The sequence below is a fragment of the Pangasianodon hypophthalmus genome, chromosome 30, assembly GCF_027358585.1.
Source record: "Pangasianodon hypophthalmus isolate fPanHyp1 chromosome 30, fPanHyp1.pri, whole genome shotgun sequence".
Lineage (NCBI taxonomy): Eukaryota > Metazoa > Chordata > Actinopteri > Siluriformes > Pangasiidae > Pangasianodon > Pangasianodon hypophthalmus.
In genome coordinates, this window is record NC_069739.1 from 3,395,680 (window position 1) to 3,415,680 (window position 20,001).

The following is a 20,001-nucleotide window of genomic DNA, read 5'->3' on the forward strand; positions in this document are numbered from 1 at the left end:
TCTAAATTATAACAATTTTATCTACTGTACTGAAGTAAAGTATATTCTAACCTATTTTATCCATTATATTATACTATAACATTTTTATCTCCTATAGCATGCCTACTGTAACTGCTATACAGCACTATGTCATGCTGTACTATATTTTACTGTCCTAGATTATACCAATTTTATCAACTATACCTATTTAATACACTAAACCTTATTATACTACACAATACTATTACTATTTTATCTACTATACTGTACTGCACTATATTACACATTATAGTAAACTATACCTATACTATACTATACTATACTTATACCCTACAATACTTACTAAATTACACTATACTACATGTAGTTTACTGCTATACTATGTGCTATACTATACACACCTGTATAATTTATTGAGTGTAATGCATTGGAAATGAGAGGCTCAGATCTCAGCTCTGGAGAATGATAGGACGAAACTGATCAGTGAAATTTTGACATTCTCAGATCTTGACCAAATTCACAGCATTTGTTAGGGAGGTCAGGACGAACACGGGAGTGTAATAGTTTTTGTTCTATCACCTTCCAAAGCTGAGATACAATATAGTGTAATATTAGTAATAGTACAGTACAGTAGAGTGTAGCACAGCAAAAGCCCATAAATAAGTAAAGATGGTGTTACATGTTCAAAAAAACTGTTTTTTTATGAAAATGTATTTATACAAATATAAAAAGGTTAGAACAACAAACCCTAAACAATAAAAAGATATTAACTATACCTAGTTAATAGTGTAGTATAGTATAATTTCATATAGTATAGTAGGGTATAAGTATAGTACAGTATAGTATAGTTTAGTATAGTATAGTATTGTATAACATAGCATAGTATAGCACAGTATAGTATAGTAGATTAAATAGTAATAGTATTGTGTAGTATAGTAATGTTTAGTGTATTAACTAGTTATGGTTGATTCTGTGATATTAATAGGATTGTTAAATAGTTAGTATTAATGTAGCAATAACAAACTAAAAATAATCATAAGTAAATAGTTTATTGGTGTTATTACATATATCAACATATAAAAAATCTTTAGCAGATATTTTATAATATTAAATTAATAAATATAGATTTAATAGTATAATATTAAATAATATTAAAATTATGTCAATAAAGTATATGAATAATGTAGTTATCAGAATATTCTTTACATTGCGTCAATAAAGTAAAAAGAAATAATGTTATACTATTCTTATACTATTGTGTATCTCAGCTTTAGAGGGGGACACAATGAGACTAAGTAGATTCCTGTGTTAGTCCTGAGCTCCCCAACAAACGCTGTGAATTTGGTTAAGATCTGAGAACATCAAAATTTTCACACAAAAAATGGTAAGGGGTTAGCCTTTGTGTTTTTTTGGGCGAAAAATTCAACGTTCTCTGATTTTCACCAAATTCACATCGTGTGTTAGAGAGATCAAAACAAACAGAGGAGTCCAATAACTTACATCCTATCATTCTCCAGAGCCGAGATCTGAACCTCTCATTTCCAATGTATTACACTCAATAAAATATACAGGTGTGTATAGTATAGCACATAGTGTAGTAGTATACTACATGTAGTATAGTGTAATTTAATAAGTATAGCAGGGTATAAGTATAGGCCAGTATAGTATAGTATAGTATAGTATAGTGTAGTATAGTGTAGAATAGCACAGTACAGTAAAGTAGATAAAATAGTAATAGTATTGTGTAGTATAGCAAGGTTTAGTACATTTAATAGGTATAATCAATAAAATTGGTATAATCTAGGATAGTAAATTATAGTACAGCATGGTATAGCCCAATAAAGTATAATATACGACAGTATAGGATAGGATAGTTGTTAAAATTAGTACAGCATAGTATAGTAGATAGATTATTAATAATGTTGTGTAGTATAGTAAGGTGTAGTATATTAAATAGGTATAGTCAATACAATACTAACAATCTTGGATAATAAAGAATATCAGAACATGACCAGTTTAGTTTAGCAGGAAGAATAGGTGTGCTCTAGTACATAAAGTTGTTATAGTGTAATAAATAAAATACTTACAATATACTTTACTACAGCATAGTAGATAAAATGTTTACAGTATAGTAGATAAAATAGTAATAGTATAGAGTGTATTGTAGTAAAGTTTAGTATATTAAATAGGTATAGTCAATAAAATTGGTATAATCTAGGATAGTAAAATATAGTACAGCATGACATGGAATTGTATAGGAGTTAAAATAGGCATGCTATAGTAGATAAAATTGTTATAATTTAGAGTAGTATAGTTCAGTACAGGACCATTACAATGTTTAAATTTTCCTCCCAAACCTGTATATTTTATTGAGTGTAATACACTAGAAATGAGAGGCTCAGATCTCAGCTCTGGAGAATGATAGGACGAAACTAATCAGACTCCTCTGTTTGTTTTGATCTCCCTAACTTACCCTGTGAATTTGGGGAAAATCGGAGAACGTTGACATTTTCGCTCCAAAAAACACAAAGGCTAACCCCTTACCTTTTTTTGTGTGAAAATTTTGACATTCTCAGATCTTGACCAAATTCACAGCATTTGTTAGGGAGGTCAGGACGAACACAGGAGTGTAATTAGTTTTGTTCTATCACTTTCCAAAGCTGAGATACAATATAGTGTAATATTAGTAATAGTACAGTACAGTACAGTAGAGTGTAGCATAGCAAAAGCCCATAAATAAGTAAAGATGGTGTTACATGTTCAAAAAAACTGTTTTTTTTTTTATCAGAATGTATTTATACAAATATAAAAAGGTTAGACCAACAAACCCTAAACAATAAAATGATATGAGCTGTACCTATTTAATCTGCTAAAGCTTACTACACTACACTATACTATTGCTATTTTATCTACAATACTGTACTATAGTGTACTGTACAATACTTTACTCTATTATACTATTGTGTATCTCAGCTTTAGAAGGGGATACAATGAAACTAAGTACACTGCTGTGTTGGTCCTGACTGCTCTAACGCACGAGGTGAATTTGGTTAAAATCTGAGAACGTCAAAATTTTCACACAAAAAATGGTAAGGGGTTAGCCTTTGTGTTATTTTGGGCAAAAAATTCACCGTACTCTGATTTTCACTAAATTCACATCATGTGTTAGAGAGATCAAAACAAACAGAGGAGTCCAATTACTTACATCCTAACATTCTCCAGAGCTGAGATCTGAACCTCTCATTTCCAATGTACTACACTCAATAAATTATACAGGTGTGTATAGTATAGCACATAGTATAGTAGTAAACTACATGTAGTATAGTGTAATTTAGTAAGTATAGTAGGGAATAAGTATAATACAGTATTGCATACTTTAGTATCATATAGTATAGTATAGTACAGTATAGTAGATTAAATAGTAATAGTATTGTGTAGTATAGTAAAGTTTAGTATATTAAATAGTTATAGTTGATAAAATTAGTATAATCTAGGACAGTAAAATATAGTACAGCATGACATAGTATTGTATAGCAGTTACAGTAGGCATGCTATAGTAGATAAAATTGTTGTACTATAGTATAATGGATAAAATAGGTAGAATATACTTTACTTCAGTACAGTAGATAAAATTGTTATATTTTAGAGTAGTATAGTTCAGTACAGGACCATTACAATGTTTAAATTTTCCTCCCAAACCTGTATATTTTATTGAGTGTAATACACTAGAAATGAGAGGCTCAGATCTCAGCTCTGGAGAATGATAGAATGAAACTAATCAGACTCCTCTGTTTGTTTTAACCTCCTTAACTTACCCTGTGAATTTGGGGAAAATCGGAGAACGTTGAAATTTTCACTCCAAAAAAACAAAAGGCTAACCCCTTACCTTTTTTTGTGTGAAAATTTTGACGTTCTCAGATCTTAACCAAATTCACAGCGTTTGTTCGGGAGGTCAGGACGAACACAGGAGTGCAATTAGTTTTGTTCTATCACCTTCCAAAGCTGAGATACAGTATATTACAGTATAGTACAGTACAGTAGAGTGTAGCATAAATAAGTAAAGATGGTGTTACATGTTCAAAAAAACTTTTTTTATCAGACTGTATTTATACAAATATAAAGATTAGACCAACAAACCCTAAACAATAAAATTATATCAACTGTATCTATTTAATCTGCTAAAGCTTATTATATTACACTATACTACTGCTATTTTATCTGCTATAATCTACTGTGCTCGACATTAATAATATTTTATACATTTTTATTCATTTGGTAATTTTTCTGCAACAGTGATCAATAAAGACAAGATACAAAAAGAGAGCAAACACATGGTTTTAATTTAGATTACTTTATTTGACAATATTATTACAAAAGAAAAGACACAATGGAAACATTATCCACACACAGATGAGTTTCTGGATGAGTGTGTTAAGCCGGATTATATTCTCACACCTTTTCATTAAGAGAAGAACAGATCAGCTTAAATAGGAACTATCTACAGAATCCTGAAGAAGGCGAGTCAGTAGGGTGGACGCTGGATCTCTCTGGTTATAACACACAGTGTGAGTGTAGAAAGAGTGATGATGAACATGCTAGTTTACAAGAAACCCAGCTGAACCCATGTTCTTAGCGTGTTAGGATTCTCCTCAGCTGCTTTACACATCCATGACGTTCACAAGTGCTTTCATTTCTTTCTTTCTTCAAGGCCTTGTGGTGCACGTTTAATTCTCTATTATTTACACAATCTGCTAATTCATTCTGCACATACCTGTGTGTGTGTGTGTGTGTGTGTGTGTGTGTGTGTGTGTGTGAATGCTTCAGCACTCTGTAAAGCTCTACTGTGGATACGCCTCAATCACCATCGCATGACCCTGAGGGAAACAAAAAAAAAGTGTGTTAGAGGAAAGAGATTCTATGTGAAATATGTTAATTTAAATATTGATATTAATAGGATTATTAAATAATTAGCATTAAAGTAGCAGAAACAAACGTATAATCTATATAAGATCTATAAATAATAAATAAATAGTATATGGTGTTATTATATCAACATCTAAAATAATCTTTAGCAGATACTAATATTAAATCAATAAATAATAGTAAAATAATACAAATAAAATATATGAATTATGTAAAAACTATTTAAATAAATATTGTGTAATATAGATTAGAATAATACTGAAAATATTAAAGTAAATAAAGATTATATTAATAATACATTAATATTAATTAATGTGTACATAATTATTAAATTCAGATAACGATTTGTTAGAAAAATGTAAAGACTGAAAATATTACTGAAAATCAATAAAAATGAACAATAAAGTGAATAAGGTAACAATAGTAAAAATATAATGCTGAACTAAAAAAAAAATCTTTAATAATAAGGAAATATTTTAATGCCATTATTATGTCAATAATTTAAAAATTTTTAGCGATAAAAATAAAAAATTAACCCAAGAAACACAGTAATATTAAATCAACAATACAGACATTAATTGAACAATATAATACTTCATGTTAAATTATTATAAACATAAAATGTATATTTTTGCTAGAATGTTAAATTGGATAATAACAATGTAGAATTTTAAACAAAATAAAAATAGAATTTTAAAAATGCAGCACAATAATAGTCATAAATAAAATGTTTATTACTGTAATTACTGCTGCAAGTGTAATAAGTTTTTCTGATAGGTAATGCGCACGTGTGTGTGTGTGTGTGTGTGTGTGTGTGTGTGTGTTACCTGTCCCCCTGCAGCGCACGCTGCCACCAGGCCATACTGCCCCCCCTCCTTCTTGAGCCGGTGTGCTACCGTGGTAACCAGGCGGCAGCCGGTGGCTCCGAACGGATGTCCGATGGACAGCGAGCCGCCCCACAGGTTAAACTTCTCCATGGGAGGTGAACCAACCTGGAGGAGGAGTGTGTACACGATTAACATGTGTAATGAACACACCACACACACACACACACACACACACACACACTCACTCACTCACTCACACACACGTACCTTTGTTTTCCTGCCCATGTAGGTTTGAGCAAACCAATCAGAGTCCATCGCCTTCATATTAGCCAAAATCTGACCCTGAAACAACAAATAAGAAAACATGAGAGCGATTAGCGGGCCCAAGCACCGAGCGTGCAGCGGCGTCTATTCCACGAGCCGGTAAGTGGAGGCGCGTGGACGCGGTTATTCCTCATCACTGAACATACACGTGACTCCGAGCCACGGCAACATCGCTCAAAATTTCAAAACTACAATTTAGAGAGGCGTCACCTTTTACACGGCCGCACAGGCCACGCCTCCTACGCAGGGACTCATTGTTGGTAAATAATTAACATTAGTAATAAAAGTGTAGTCAGTCTCCTGGATTCATTTATCACAGTGTTCACTCGATATACACTGGTTTAAACTGGCACACGTCTAACGGAAATACACCGGGCACCGACAACTGTAGGAACACCCACGGGGGAGGGGCTACAGGGGGAGGGGCTACAGGGGGAGGGGCTACAGCCATTTCAACACAGCAGCCTTGAAAATTAGTCACTTTATATGTGTTTGTAGAGAAAAAGACAGAAAGACAGGCAGACAGAAAGAAAGAAAGAAAGAAAGAACTGAAATAAAAGAAAGAACTGAATGGAAGAAAGAAAGGTAGAGACAGAAAGAAAGCATGACAAAGAAAAAGCATGAAAGAATGAGAGAAAAAAGAGAAGGAAATGAACAGAAAGAAACAAAGAGAAGAAAGAAAGAAAGGTAGAGACAAAAAGCATGACAAAGAAAAAGCATGAAATAATGAGAAGAAAGAAAGAAAGAAAGGTAGAGACAGAAAGAAAGCATGACAAAGAAAAAGCATAAAAGAATGAGAGAAAAAAAAGAGAAGGAAATGAACAGAAAGAAAGAAAGAAAGAAAGGTAGAGACAAAAAGCATGACAAAGAAAAACATGAAATAATGAGAAAAAAGAAAGAAAGAAAGAAAGAAAGAAAGAAGGAAAGGTAGAGACAGAAAGAAAGCATGACAAAGAAAAAGCATGAAAGAATGAGAGAAAAAAGAGAAGGAAATGAACAGAAAGAAAGAAAGAAAGGTAGAGACAAAAAGCATGACAAAGAAAAAGCATGAAATAATGAGAGAAAAAAAGATAAAGAATGAACAGAAATAAAGAAAAATAAACAAAAGAAAGAGCAAAAAGAAGGAAAAAAAGAAAGAAAAAAGACAGAGAAAGAAAGAAATGCAGGAAGAAAGACAGATAGAAAGAAGGAAAGAACGGGTCTGGGGGCGGGGCTACAGTGGTAATGATGCAGTAGCTGTGTAAATCAGTGTCTAAGCGCCGACTGTGACGTCACGGCGTTGTGTGAAAATGGACGCACTCACAGCGAACGCCTCGTGGAACTCGAACACGTCGATGTCGGCCAGCGTCAGGCCGCTCTTCTCCAGGACCTTCGGCGTGGCGTAGGTCGGACTGAAACGGAAAAAAAAAAGAATCAGTTTTAGAACTTTTCAGTGTAATAAAAACATGGTACATATAGGGACTAAAGAAGGAGAAGAAAGGACGAGAGGTAGAGGAGCGAGTCATAATTAAAGCACGTTAGCGGATACTAACATCAGCCATTTTGATTAATCGGTGAAAAAAGAGCTGCAGCTTGCACTGTTTCAATTAATTAATTAATTAATTAACTAATTAATGTGACAGCATGCTGAGGCAATTATGTTCAGGTAAATAAGTTATCTTTAACACTCTGATAATCATATTTTGATCATGTTCTTTCCATTTCACTGGAAACCTGCACTAGCAAGTGAAACTAAAATAAACAAACTGGAAAAGTGGGATGTTTACTTTTATTTGCGCTAAAATCCGAACATTCGGTGTGAATAACGAAGCAGCGTGCGTATTTTAACACGAACAACACCTCCGCTTCACAAAACACCACCACGAGCTCGACATGCAAAAAATAAATAAATAAAGAAATAAAGAAATAAATAAAAATACAAATCAAGAGAGAAGAAAGGCAGGAGCGGAGAAAAGGCAGCTGTCACTCACCCGAGCAGGAGCTGGTCTTTAGGGTCCTGAGACACGTACACGAAGTCTCTAAAATAAACACAAACAAGAGAACGCAACACCAAACTTTCAGTACGTCTCACACGAAGACAAAACAAAATGAGCGAGTGAGAGTTTAACCTGAGTGACAGTACAGCCGAGATAAACACCGTAATCTCTGCGCGGGGAGAATTTATTTTATTCCGGTCTTTAAACTGGTGCTGGAGTTTATACAGGAAACGCACGTCTTTATTCACGCACGAGGCATTTTATTAGGCCATTGTCTTGCTGTTGATATATTTACGGTCGACCTGCTACGTGAGAAATTACGGTAATTTGCAGCCCCATGTGATGAATGAAGGAAAACGCCGCCCTGAAGCACTTACACTACGTCTAAGCTGGAGCTGTCATTAATATAACGCTGAAGGAAAACGGCGAGTGAGAAAACTTCTCCCAGGAATTTAAAAAAAAAAAAAAAAAAAAAAAAAAAAAAAAAAAAGAAGTACCAACCACCACACTGCACACCATCCCGAACATTCCTATATAAACTATATACATCAGAGAGAGAGAGAGAGAGAGAGAGAGAGAGAGATGAAACATAAGGGAAGGAAAAAGAAAGAGAATAAGAGAAAGGGGAAAAAATACAAAAACTAAAAGACAGAAGGTAGGCATAGAAAGAAAGAAAGAAAGAAATATAAGGGAGGGAAAGAGAAAACAACAGAAAGAAAGGCATAGAAAGAAAGAAAAAGAAAGAAAGAGTGAGAGAGTGAAAGAAGGAATGACAGAGACAGAAAGAAAAAGAAAGATACAAAAATAGGTGAATGAAAGAAAAAGAGCAAAAAAAAAAAAAAAGACAGAAATGAAAAAGAACTATAAAAAGAAAGAATGACAAAGAAAGAAACAGAAAAAAGAATGAAAGATACATACAGAGAGAAAGAAAGAATGACGGAAATAGAGAAAGAAAAGAAAGATACGTACAGAGAGAGAGTGAAAGAAAGAATGACAGATAGTAAGAAAAAGAAAGATACAAAAATAGGTGAATGAAAGAAAAAGAGCAAAAAAAAAAAGACAGAAAAGAGAAAGAAACAGAAAAAAGAATGAAAGATACATACAGAGAGAAAGAAAGAAAGAAAGAAACTGAGTGTGTTTCAGTGTGGAGTTTTGCTTTAAGGTCGGGACCGGATCACACACACACTGCTGAACTACGGCAACACTAACAGGACAAAAACTAAACTTGGAAATTCAAAATGGCTGCTGTGTTCATGTCGCAGGCGTTAGAGGAGATTTTGCCCCAGGCAGACGGAGTGTAGAGTTGTGTAGAGTTGTGTAGAGTTGTGTAGAGTTTTGTGTGGAGTTTTGTGTAGAGTTTTGTGTAGAGTTTTGTGTAGAGTTGTGTAGAGTTGTGTAGAGTTGATTTCGATGAGTGTTTACCTGAGATACGCTTTGGGCTTGTAACCCAGAGCGAGCGCTTTCTCTTCAGACATGATGAGCACTGCAGAGGCACCGTCAGTCTGCACACACACACACACACACACACACACACACACACACACACACACACACACACACACACACAGAGTTCAGCAGGGACGATCAGAGGTACTCGGTAAGCAGGCGTGTGATTGGTCACTCACCAGGTAGGAGGAGTTAGCGGCGGTGACGGTGCCGTGTGGCTTGATGAAGGCGGGCTTCAGTTTGCCCATCTGCTCCATGCTGCTGGGACGAATACCGTTGTCCTTAGAGATGATGTTCTTCCCTGAATAAACACAGCTGCTTATAATAACACCCTGTGTGTGTATCTGTGTGTGTGTGTGTGTGTGTGTGTGTGTGTGTGTGTGTGTGTGTGTGTTCAGAAGGCTCACCCGGCACGCTGAAGCTGATGACGTCACTGAGCAGCCCCTCGTCCTGAGCTTTCTTTGCCAGAGTGTGAGAGCGCAGCGCGAACTCGTCCTGCTCCAGCCGAGACACGGAGAACGCTGAGGCCAAACGATCCGCAGAGTGACCCATCGTCTCCGCCGTGGAGAACTCCGCTACTGCAGGGAGCTAGAGAGAGAGAGAGAGAGGGAGAGGGAGGGAGAGAGAGAGAGGGAGAGAGAGTTAGAGAGAGCGGGATGAGAGAGAGACACAGAGAGAGAGTTAGAGAGAGCGGGATGAGAGAGAGAGAGTTAGAGAGAGTGGGATGAGAGAGAGAGAGAGAGTTAGAGAGAGAGGGATGGGAGAGAGACACAGAGAGAGAGTTAGAGAGAGCGGGATGAGAGGGGGGAGAGAGAGAGAGAGTTAGAGAGAGCAGAACAAGAGAGGGAGAGAGAGAGTGGAATGAGAGGGAGAGGGAGAGTGAGTTAGAGAGACAGAGAGAGAGAGAGAGTGGGATGAGAGAGAGGGAGAGAGAGAGAGTTAGAGAGAGCAGAACGAGAGAGGAGGAGAGAGAGAGAGACAGAAAAAAGACCAAAAAGGAGGTAGACAGACACAGAAAGAGACAAACGAAAAGACAAAAGAAAGAAAATAACACAGAGAGACACAGAGAGAGAGAGAGAGAGAGAGAGAGAGATAAAACAAAAGAAAGAAAGAAAGAAAGAAAAAGACAAAGAGAGAATGGAAGAAGGTAGGATGAGGACCTCGGGTGCGAGGTGAGAGAGTCTGATGGAGCCGAGCAGAGACAGTCGCGCGCTGAGAGTCTTGGCCTTGTTCAGAGAGAGCATGGTCTTCCTCATCCTGCGGCTGTGACGGATCGGGACGTCGGACATGAACTCCACTCCACCGGCCACCACGGCGTCACACTGACCGGCGGCGATCAGACCCACGGCTACAGCGCGCGCACGCACACACACACACACACACACACACACACACACACACACACACGCACACGACATGTTAATAACACCGTATTAACCTGTTAATAACATGGAGTCAAGACGTGTAATTAATTAGAACTTCATCGTCATTCTACTGGAAACAGGAAGTGATGAAATAGCTCAGCAACGGCTTTACGCTGTGCCTCAGAGTTAGAGTATCTGCTGGGGAGCACGTGCTGAAGATCCTCACCGTTTCTGCTCTTCCTCCGTCGCCCAGGCGCAGTGCCAAAAAGTGCCTGGCCCCCTTAATCGCTGCTTGCAGCTACACTGGTTATTATATTCACATTTTTTCTTTTTTGAATTAAATCCCTTTTACCTGGATTTATGTCTCCTTTCCTTTTATGGGCTGCTCTTTGTGTGGCATTTTAAATCCATGAAAAGTTGTGTACTAACATGATGATTTATTTGTGTGTGTGTGTGTGTGTGTGTGTGTGTTACCTGTAGTCATGGCTTGGTTGGAGGAGATGCAGGCCATAGTGACGGTGTGAGCAGGAATCTTGTCGGAGAATCCGGCACCCAGAGCAGCCTAAACACACACACACACACACACACACACACACACACACACACACACACACACAGTGTGAGATAGTATCGTCTGTATGTACTTAAAGAACATTTCAGCCCCGAGTGTCGTACACTGACCTCTCGGGCCACGTTGCTGGTCTTCACTTCCTGTATGACGGTTCCATAGACGATGTAATCCACTGCGTCTTTAGGAATGCCAGTTTTGTTCAGCAAACCTCTGCAAGAACACACACACACACACACACACACACACACAGAACATCAGACATGTCAGTATAGAGATATGGTTATAAGTTTTTTCACAATCTTCTTTATTGTAGCTTTAATAGACTTACTGTAAAGCTCCTCTGGCCAGATCGTGGGGCATCAGATCAGAATATCTAATAAATAAATAAATAAATAAATAAATAAACTAAGTTACAAAAGGTTCACTAATTCAATTCAATTCATTTGGACAGCGCTTTTAACAAAGGACAGCTTTACAGAAATAAATACATTCAAATGAAATTAAATTACATTAAACCAAAATAACAATAAAACCTGAAATCGCTGTTCAGAAAGGTTCTTTACTGTGTTTCCAGGGTAATTAGTTATAATTAGCATAAACTTCGGTCTGTGTATATAATCCTACGCTCACGCTAGCAGGTGACAAGCCGCTTCTGTCTGTCGTCTGTAGTTTGGCTCTTGTGGGCGTGGCCTCTTATTTATTTATTTATTTTTTTTGTTCCAATGAGAAACGGTAGTAGCTATATATAGCTTCTGACACCTGCTAGTCAAATATAAATTAAATAACGATAATAATGAAATAATCATCAAACTAATCAGTGAGAAAGTTGATGTCTGATCTACACGCTGATGTTACGTGCTCGGCTTTGCACTAACTAGCTTCGCTCCCAGATTAGATTAGCAACGCGAGCTACTTCCTTCCGAGCGTTATTTTTCTTCGTAACGTCTCTGCGCGCAATTTAACGAGAGGTTGTATATATATGACAGGATAAGATGAAACTACGGTTATAACTTTATATACTATGTACAGTTCTGTGCAAAAGTCTTAGGCACACGTAGAGCAAAGACGCCTTCAGAAATAATGAAACTAAATGTTTCTACATTTTAAAAAAATACCATAAAGAGCAGTAAACAGTAATAAATGAAACAAAGTCAATATTTGGTGTGACGATCCTTCACTTTAAAAAAAAAATAAAGCAGTATCTGAGGTGCAGTGTGTGCAGTTTTATAAGGAAATGAGCTGGAAGTGTTACTGAGCATCTTGCAGAAGCAGCCACAGTTCTTCTGGAGACTTTGACTGTCGACTCGCTTCTTATTTCTGCAGCGAAACCCAGCAGCCTTCATTCTGTTTTTATCTGAAAAGTGTCTCTTATGGAATCTGCTGCTTTCTTTACTGACATACAAACATTTTTCTTTAACATTTCATGTTTTAAAACTAATGTTTTAAACTAAATTTAAAATATTTTTTTATACTGAATCAATAATGTAGAAGTCAGAAAATAAACATCTATAACAAAAGTTTGTACTAATAAATATAGGGTGCCAAGACTTTTGCACAGTACTGTGTGTATTCCTAATATTACAGGAATATCTGATCATCTGGATTGGTCATGTAACCGAATTTATCTCTCATTTGTGTAATCTTGACGAGCTAGTTAATGTTGAAAAGCTTTGACTGGATACAGGAAGTAAATCAGAGCGAGAAATACATCCAGCCACCAGTATGTACACGTACACACACACACACACACACACACACACACACACACACACTTACGAAGTGCCAGACTGCAGGAATGGTGTACGGACTCCATCGACCAGAACGATGTTCTTCACGCCAGGCTTGGCCAGAGTCTTCTTACTTTTAGCTGTTAATAAACACAGAGAGAGTGAATTGAACACGTTCACTCAATCATGCGGCGTGAAATGTTTTATTTTAATAATGATCACGTGATGTTTTTTTTCTTCAGTAAATAAAACACTAGAATATTGGTGTTTGTATACGTGTGTGTTTCACCTTGTGCCTGCAGAGGAGCGGATGTGCCGAGAGACCGTGCAGCTGTAAAAAGAGAGAGAGAGAGAGAGAGAGAGAGAGAGAGAAAGAGATGTTAAAAGTTTTAACTCTTAACTCTTAACAGAACTGATCCGGGATCAGGTCACACTAGACGTGAGACAGAATATCGCTGTCTCGGATACTGCGGTACAAAATACGAATTTGCTGCTCATATTGTGTAGCGAGGTTTACATTTAACGTTCATTATGAGCTCTACTTCTTCTTATACAAGAGCAGAGGTAGCAGCATAAAGAGCACGAAGCCTGCACGTTTACTTAAAGGTCCGAAAAGTTAACTTAATCAGAAGGAAGCGTTACAGACACGGACTCGGTTCATTCGACCCGCGTGAACTTGGAAAAAATACCAAAAACGTAAAAATCCCGTAGCGCGCAACTGCTCAATGCTTATTTTCACTCTATACAGAATTCACAGCTGATCCATCTGAAGGTAGTTACCGTAAACCTCCGTATATACGTTCACTCCTGTTTCTATAGCGACTGGCGCGATAAACACGGGTTTAAATCAATCCTCTGTGCTGCGCTTGATGTAAGTCACACTCGCGTGTAAGACGATTCAGAAGCACGTCGGGTGCTGTGCTGGCTCTGGCGGAACCATGAACTAATTTCGGAAGGGATGAGGAAATATACAAAATGAAATTATTTTCCCGATCTGTGCGGTTAAACTGGTAAGAGTGATGCGCTTGTGCACTTCAGGTGGACGTCAGACGGCAGAAGGAGCGTTCATGTGATGACATGAAGTAGTTATTTTAAACAGTTAAGGCGCAAATTACCGCCAAACAATCTTTCCATTTTAATAACGTTGCCATGAAATACATTTATTACGGACCATTTACGCTCCTCCCACCTTATCTCAAAGCACTTATCACACCTCGAGCGCCACCACGCTCCCTCTGATCCTCTAGCGTTGCTCGACTCGTCCCTCCATCTCTCAGGGTACGAGGAAGGCATGCGTCGAGACTCTTCTCTGTTCTGGCACCAAGGTGGTGGAATGAACTTCCCCTAGATGTCCGAACAGCTGAGTCACTGGCAGTCTTCAAACGATGTCTAAAGACTTACCTCTTCATAAAATACTTAAATTAGCACTTTCCCCAACAGAGTTTTTGGAGTGATGGTATTCCTAGTTTGTGACCTAGCGAGCCAATATCAGAATGTATTTTTGATAGACTTCAGAGCATTATTGTAAGTCGCTCTGGATAAGGGCGTCTGCCAAATGCCATAAATGTAAATGTAAATGTAGATGGAAGGCGCTACCGGTGCCGTAGCGGCCGCACAGACAGACTGAGAAATAGCTTCTTCCCTGCGGCTGTTTCCACACTGAACAGCTGATCACAATGTACACTGTAATATTATATAACTGTTTTCAGTTACTTACTTCACTGTTTATTCAAGTTGCTTCTTTGCACTACATCATACAGATGTACAATATAAAAAAAAAAAAAGGGCAGAGACGGCTTTTCCTCCTAAGACGGCTTAGGTCCTTCGACATCTGCAGGACGATGCTACATATGTTTTACCAAACTACAGTAGCAAGTGTGCTGTTTTATGCTGCAGTCTGCCGGGGAGGCAGCATTAAGCAGAAGGATGCAAGGCGGCTGGACAAACCGGTGCAAAAAGCTTCTTCAGTGACTGGAATGAGGTCTGAATCACTGGAGAACGTGGTGGAGAGACGCACACAGAAAAAGCTAGAGGCCATTCTGGATTCTCCTGACCATCTCCTACACAACACCCTGATGGACCAGAGAAGCAGCTGCAGTGGACGACTCACGACTCACCTCAGTGCGCTGCAGGACTGAACGATACAGGAGATCCTTCATCCCCACTGCCATCAGGCTCTACAACACCTTAGCCAATGGCAGATGACTAATCACTACTCTCACTACTTTACTACTCTCACTACTTTACTACTCTCACCACTTTACTACTCTCACTACTTTACTACTCTCACTACTTTACTACTCTCACTACTTTACTACTCTCACTACTTTACTACTTCACTACTCTCTTTACTTTACTACTCTCACTACTTTACTACTCTCTTTACTTTACTACTCTCATTACTTTACTACTCTCACCACTTTACTACTATCTTTACTTTACTACTCTCACCACTTTACTACTATCTTTACTTTACTACTCTCACCACTTTACTACTATCTTTACTTTACTACTCTCTTTACTTTACTACTCTCACCACTTTACTACTATCTTTACTTTACTACTCTCACCACTTTACTACTATCTTTACTTTACTACTCTCTTTACTTTACTACTCTCACCACTTTACTACTCTCACTACTTTACTACTCTCACTACTTTACTACTTCACTACTTTACTACTCTCACTTTACTACTCTCGTTACTTTACTACTCTCGTTACTTCACTACTCTCGTTACTTCACTACTCTCGTTACTTCACTACTCTCACTACTTTACTACTTTACTACTCTCACTACTTTACTACTCTCACTACTTTACTACTTTACTACTCTCACCACTTTACTACTCTCGTTACTTTACTACTCTCGGTACTTCACTACTCTCGTTACTTCACTACTCTCGTTACTTCACTACTCTCACTACTTCACTACTCTCTTTACTTTACTACTCTCATTACTTTACTACTCTCACCACTTTACTACTATCTTTACTTTACTACTCTCTTTACTTTACTACTCTCACCACTTTACTACTATCTTTACTTTACTACTCTCACCACTTTACTACTATCTTTACTTTACTACTCTCTTTACTTTACTACTCTCACCACTTTACTACTCTCACTACTTTACTACTCTCACTACTTTACTACTCTCACTTTACTACTCTCACCACTTTACTACTCTCGTTACTTTACTACTCTCGTTACTTTACTACTCTCGTTACTTCACTACTCTCGTTACTTCACTACTCTCACTACTTTACTACTCTCACTACTTTACTACTCTCACTACTTTACTACTCTCACCACTTTACTACTCTCACTACTTTACTACTCTCACTACTTTACTACTTTACTACTCTCACTACTTTACTACTCTCACCACTTTACTACTCTCACCACTTTACTACTCTCACCACTTTACTACTCTCACCACTTTACTACTCTCTTTACTTCACTACTCTCACTACTTTACTACTCTCACTACTTTACTACTCTCACTACTTTACTACTTTACTACTCTCACTACTTTACTACTCTCACTACTTTACTACTTTACTACTCTCACTACTTTACTACTCTCACCACTTTACTACTCTCACTACTTTACTACTCTCTTTACTTTACTACTCTCACTACTTTACTACTCTCACCACTTTACTACTCTCACCACTTTACTACTCTCATTACTTCACTACTCTCACTACTTTACTACTCTCACTACTTTACTACTTTACTACTCTCACTACTTTACTACTCTCACCACTTTACTACTCTCACCACTTTACTACTCTCTTTACTTTACTACTCTCATTACTTTACTACTCTCACTACTTTACTACTCTCACTACTTTACTACTCTCATTACTTTACTACTCTCACCACTTTACTACTCTCACCACTTTACTACTCTCGTTACTTCACTACTCTCGTTACTTCACTACTCTCGTTACTTCACTACTCTCGTTACTTCACTACTCTCGTTACTTCACTACTCTCGTTACTTCACTACTCTCACTACTTTTTCCTACTCTCACCACTTTACTACTCTCACCACTTTACTACTCTCACTACTTTACTACTCTCACTACTTTACTACTACTTTACTACTCTCGTTACTTTACTACTCTCGTTACTTTACTACTCTCGTTACTTCACTACTCTCGTTACTTCACTACTCTCACTACTTTACTACTTTACTACTCTCACTACTTTACTACTCTCACTACTTTACTACTCTCACTACTTTACTACTTTACTACTCTCACTACTTTACTACTCTCACTACTTTACTACTTTACTACTCTCACTACTTTACTACTCTCACCACTTTACTACTCTCACTACTTTACTACTCTCTTTACTTTACTACTCTCACTACTTTACTACTCTCACTACTTTACTACTTTACTACTCTCACCACTTTACTACTCTCTTTACTTTACTACTCTCATTACTTCACTACTCTCACTACTTTACTACTCTCACTACTTTACTACTCTCACTACTTTACTACTTTACTACTCTCACTACTTTACTACTCTCACCACTTTACTACTCTCTTTACTTTACTACTCTCTTTACTTTACTACTCTCACTACTTTACTACTCTCACTACTTTACTACTCTCACCACTTTACTACTCTCATTACTTTACTACTCTCACCACTTTACTACTCTCACCACTTTACTACTCTCACTACTTCACTACTCTCGTTACTTCACTACTCTCGTTACTTCACTACTCTCGTTACTTCACTACTCTCACTACTTTACTACTCTCACTACTTTTTACTACTCTCACCACTTTACTACTCTCACCACTTTACTACTCTCACTACTTTACTACTCTCACTACTTTACTACTCTCATTACTTTACTACTCTCTTTACTTTACTACTCTCACTAATTTCTACTACTTTCTTTCCTACTTATCTACAAGACTACCAGAATTTCCCTTCGGGGATTAATAAAGTTTATCTTATAAATTATAATGTGTTTTTTTGTATGTATGTATGTATATATTCATTTGTATATCCTGTTCATATTCCTGTTATACTCTTAACATGTCGTCACCACTGTACACTGATTGTACATACATCTATAGATCACATTTATCCCTATTTATAATACCTACTGCACCTCCTGTACATATCACTCTCATAGCTAAACATCCTTATTGGTAATTTATCGTAAATATGCCACTTATGCACTTCTGCTTAGATGCGAACTGCATTCCATTGGCTTTGTATATGTACTTTGAACAATGACAATAAAGTTGAATCTAATCTAAATCTAATCTACTTTATGACAGTGAAAAAAATTAAAATAGCGTTATTAATAGGGGAAAAAATTACACCTTATCGTATAAATCCTGACCTACTTTTCTTACAATACAACATATTGGTTCGTTTCGTTGTCATTAAAAAAAAAAAGTGTTATAATTTTATTTGGGTCAATATCGTCTCGTGAAGCTTGTAAATCACTGACGCTCCTCAGACTGATCCAGGATCAGAACTCGATTCTGATTCAGACTCGGACTCGGACTCGGACTCTGAGTCTGAGCTGCTTACCGAAGTGAAGAGCCCTGGAGGAGTTCACCGGGCAGCTCCTCAGAGAATTCATCAACATGGACGCCATTCTGTAACACACACACACACAAAAAAAAAAAAAAATCTCAGGCTTAAATCTGACTCAGATTCATAAGAAAATGTTCTGAAAAGAAATATATTCTGTCGTGTTTATTTCCTGGAGCTAAACCAGTTACCACTAATGCACATTTCTATTTTATTATTAGATTAGATTAGACTAGATTAGATTAGATTTAACTTTATTGTCATTGTGCAGAGTATAAGTACGGAGAAATGCAGTTTAGCTTCTATAAATAGCTTCTATAAATAGCTTCTTAAATGGCAATATGGCTATAAATAAATAAATAAATAAATAAATAAATAAAAATGTACATGCAAAAGTCTTAAGAACATGCAGAGAAATGCTGTAGAGCAAAGACGCCTTCAAAAATAATGAAACTAAATGTTTCTACATTTAAAAAAAATACTATAAAGAGCAGTAAACAGTAATAAATGAAACAAAGTCAATATTTGGTGTGACGATCCTTTGCTTTAAAAAAACAAACAAAAAAAACAGTATCTCAGGTGCAGTGTGTGCAGTTTTATAAGGAAATGTAAATCACTGGTCAGAAAATGAGCAAGAATGAATTTGTCATTCTGAAAAAAGATAAACCTCATGCAACGCGACAGCTGTTGGAATCTGTGTCTCAAATCTCAAATGCATATTTATGTAACCTAACAAGACCATTATAAACTTCATATTTTGCCAATTTGGACTTGGAGTGTGGATTCAAGCCGCTAAATAGTAAACCTTTTTTTTTTTGTGTCATTTTGAAAAAGACAAACATCTAAAAATCCTGCATTTTTCTGAAACCTCACAAATACGAAGTGCATCAGGTTTTCGTACATGTAGTTCACAGTTACAGAAGAGAAATGATTTATAAATCCCACTATCTGTTATCACCCAGATGAGACTGAGTTCCCTGTTCAGTCTGGTTCCTCTCAAGGTTTCTTCCTCATGAAGTCTCAGGGAGTTTTCCCTTGCCACTGTCACCTTTAGCTCGCTCATTAGAGATAAATTTATACATTTAAAACTTGTATCCTGAATGTATATATTTCTGTAGAGCTGCTTTATTAAAAATGCTATACAGATATAATTGAATTTTATTTATTTGCATATTTTATTGACTTATTTGTTTATATTGTGGATATAATCCTCATCTTAATGATCTGTGCAGGATTAAAAGAAACCGAACCCTTCAGTGAATGTTATACAGATGTATATAAAGT

The 20,001-nt window shown here is 36.9% G+C and overlaps 1 protein-coding gene across 1 annotated transcript in view; it reads right to left on the reverse strand.

The window, feature by feature from the left end:
- Window positions 1–4,298: 4,298 nt before the first annotated feature.
- The window catches only part of hadhb (hydroxyacyl-CoA dehydrogenase trifunctional multienzyme complex subunit beta), a 16,296-nt gene continuing 593 nt past the window's right edge, over window positions 4,299–20,001 (reverse strand). The window contains exons 2-16 of the mRNA XM_034301991.2: window positions 18,715–18,782; window positions 13,427–13,468; window positions 13,187–13,277; window positions 11,739–11,783; window positions 11,521–11,620; window positions 11,314–11,401; window positions 10,636–10,823; window positions 9,883–10,063; window positions 9,655–9,776; window positions 9,452–9,531; window positions 8,024–8,071; window positions 7,357–7,444; window positions 5,997–6,071; window positions 5,730–5,894; window positions 4,299–4,853 (exon numbers count right to left, since the gene is read on the reverse strand). Of these exons, the coding sequence (XP_034157882.2) occupies window positions 4,818–4,853; window positions 5,730–5,894; window positions 5,997–6,071; window positions 7,357–7,444; window positions 8,024–8,071; window positions 9,452–9,531; window positions 9,655–9,776; window positions 9,883–10,063; window positions 10,636–10,823; window positions 11,314–11,401; window positions 11,521–11,620; window positions 11,739–11,783; window positions 13,187–13,277; window positions 13,427–13,468; window positions 18,715–18,781 (1,416 nt within the window). The 5' untranslated portion in view covers window position 18,782 and the 3' untranslated portion in view covers window positions 4,299–4,817. The remainder of the gene's footprint in view (window positions 4,854–5,729; window positions 5,895–5,996; window positions 6,072–7,356; window positions 7,445–8,023; window positions 8,072–9,451; window positions 9,532–9,654; window positions 9,777–9,882; window positions 10,064–10,635; window positions 10,824–11,313; window positions 11,402–11,520; window positions 11,621–11,738; window positions 11,784–13,186; window positions 13,278–13,426; window positions 13,469–18,714; window positions 18,783–20,001) is intronic.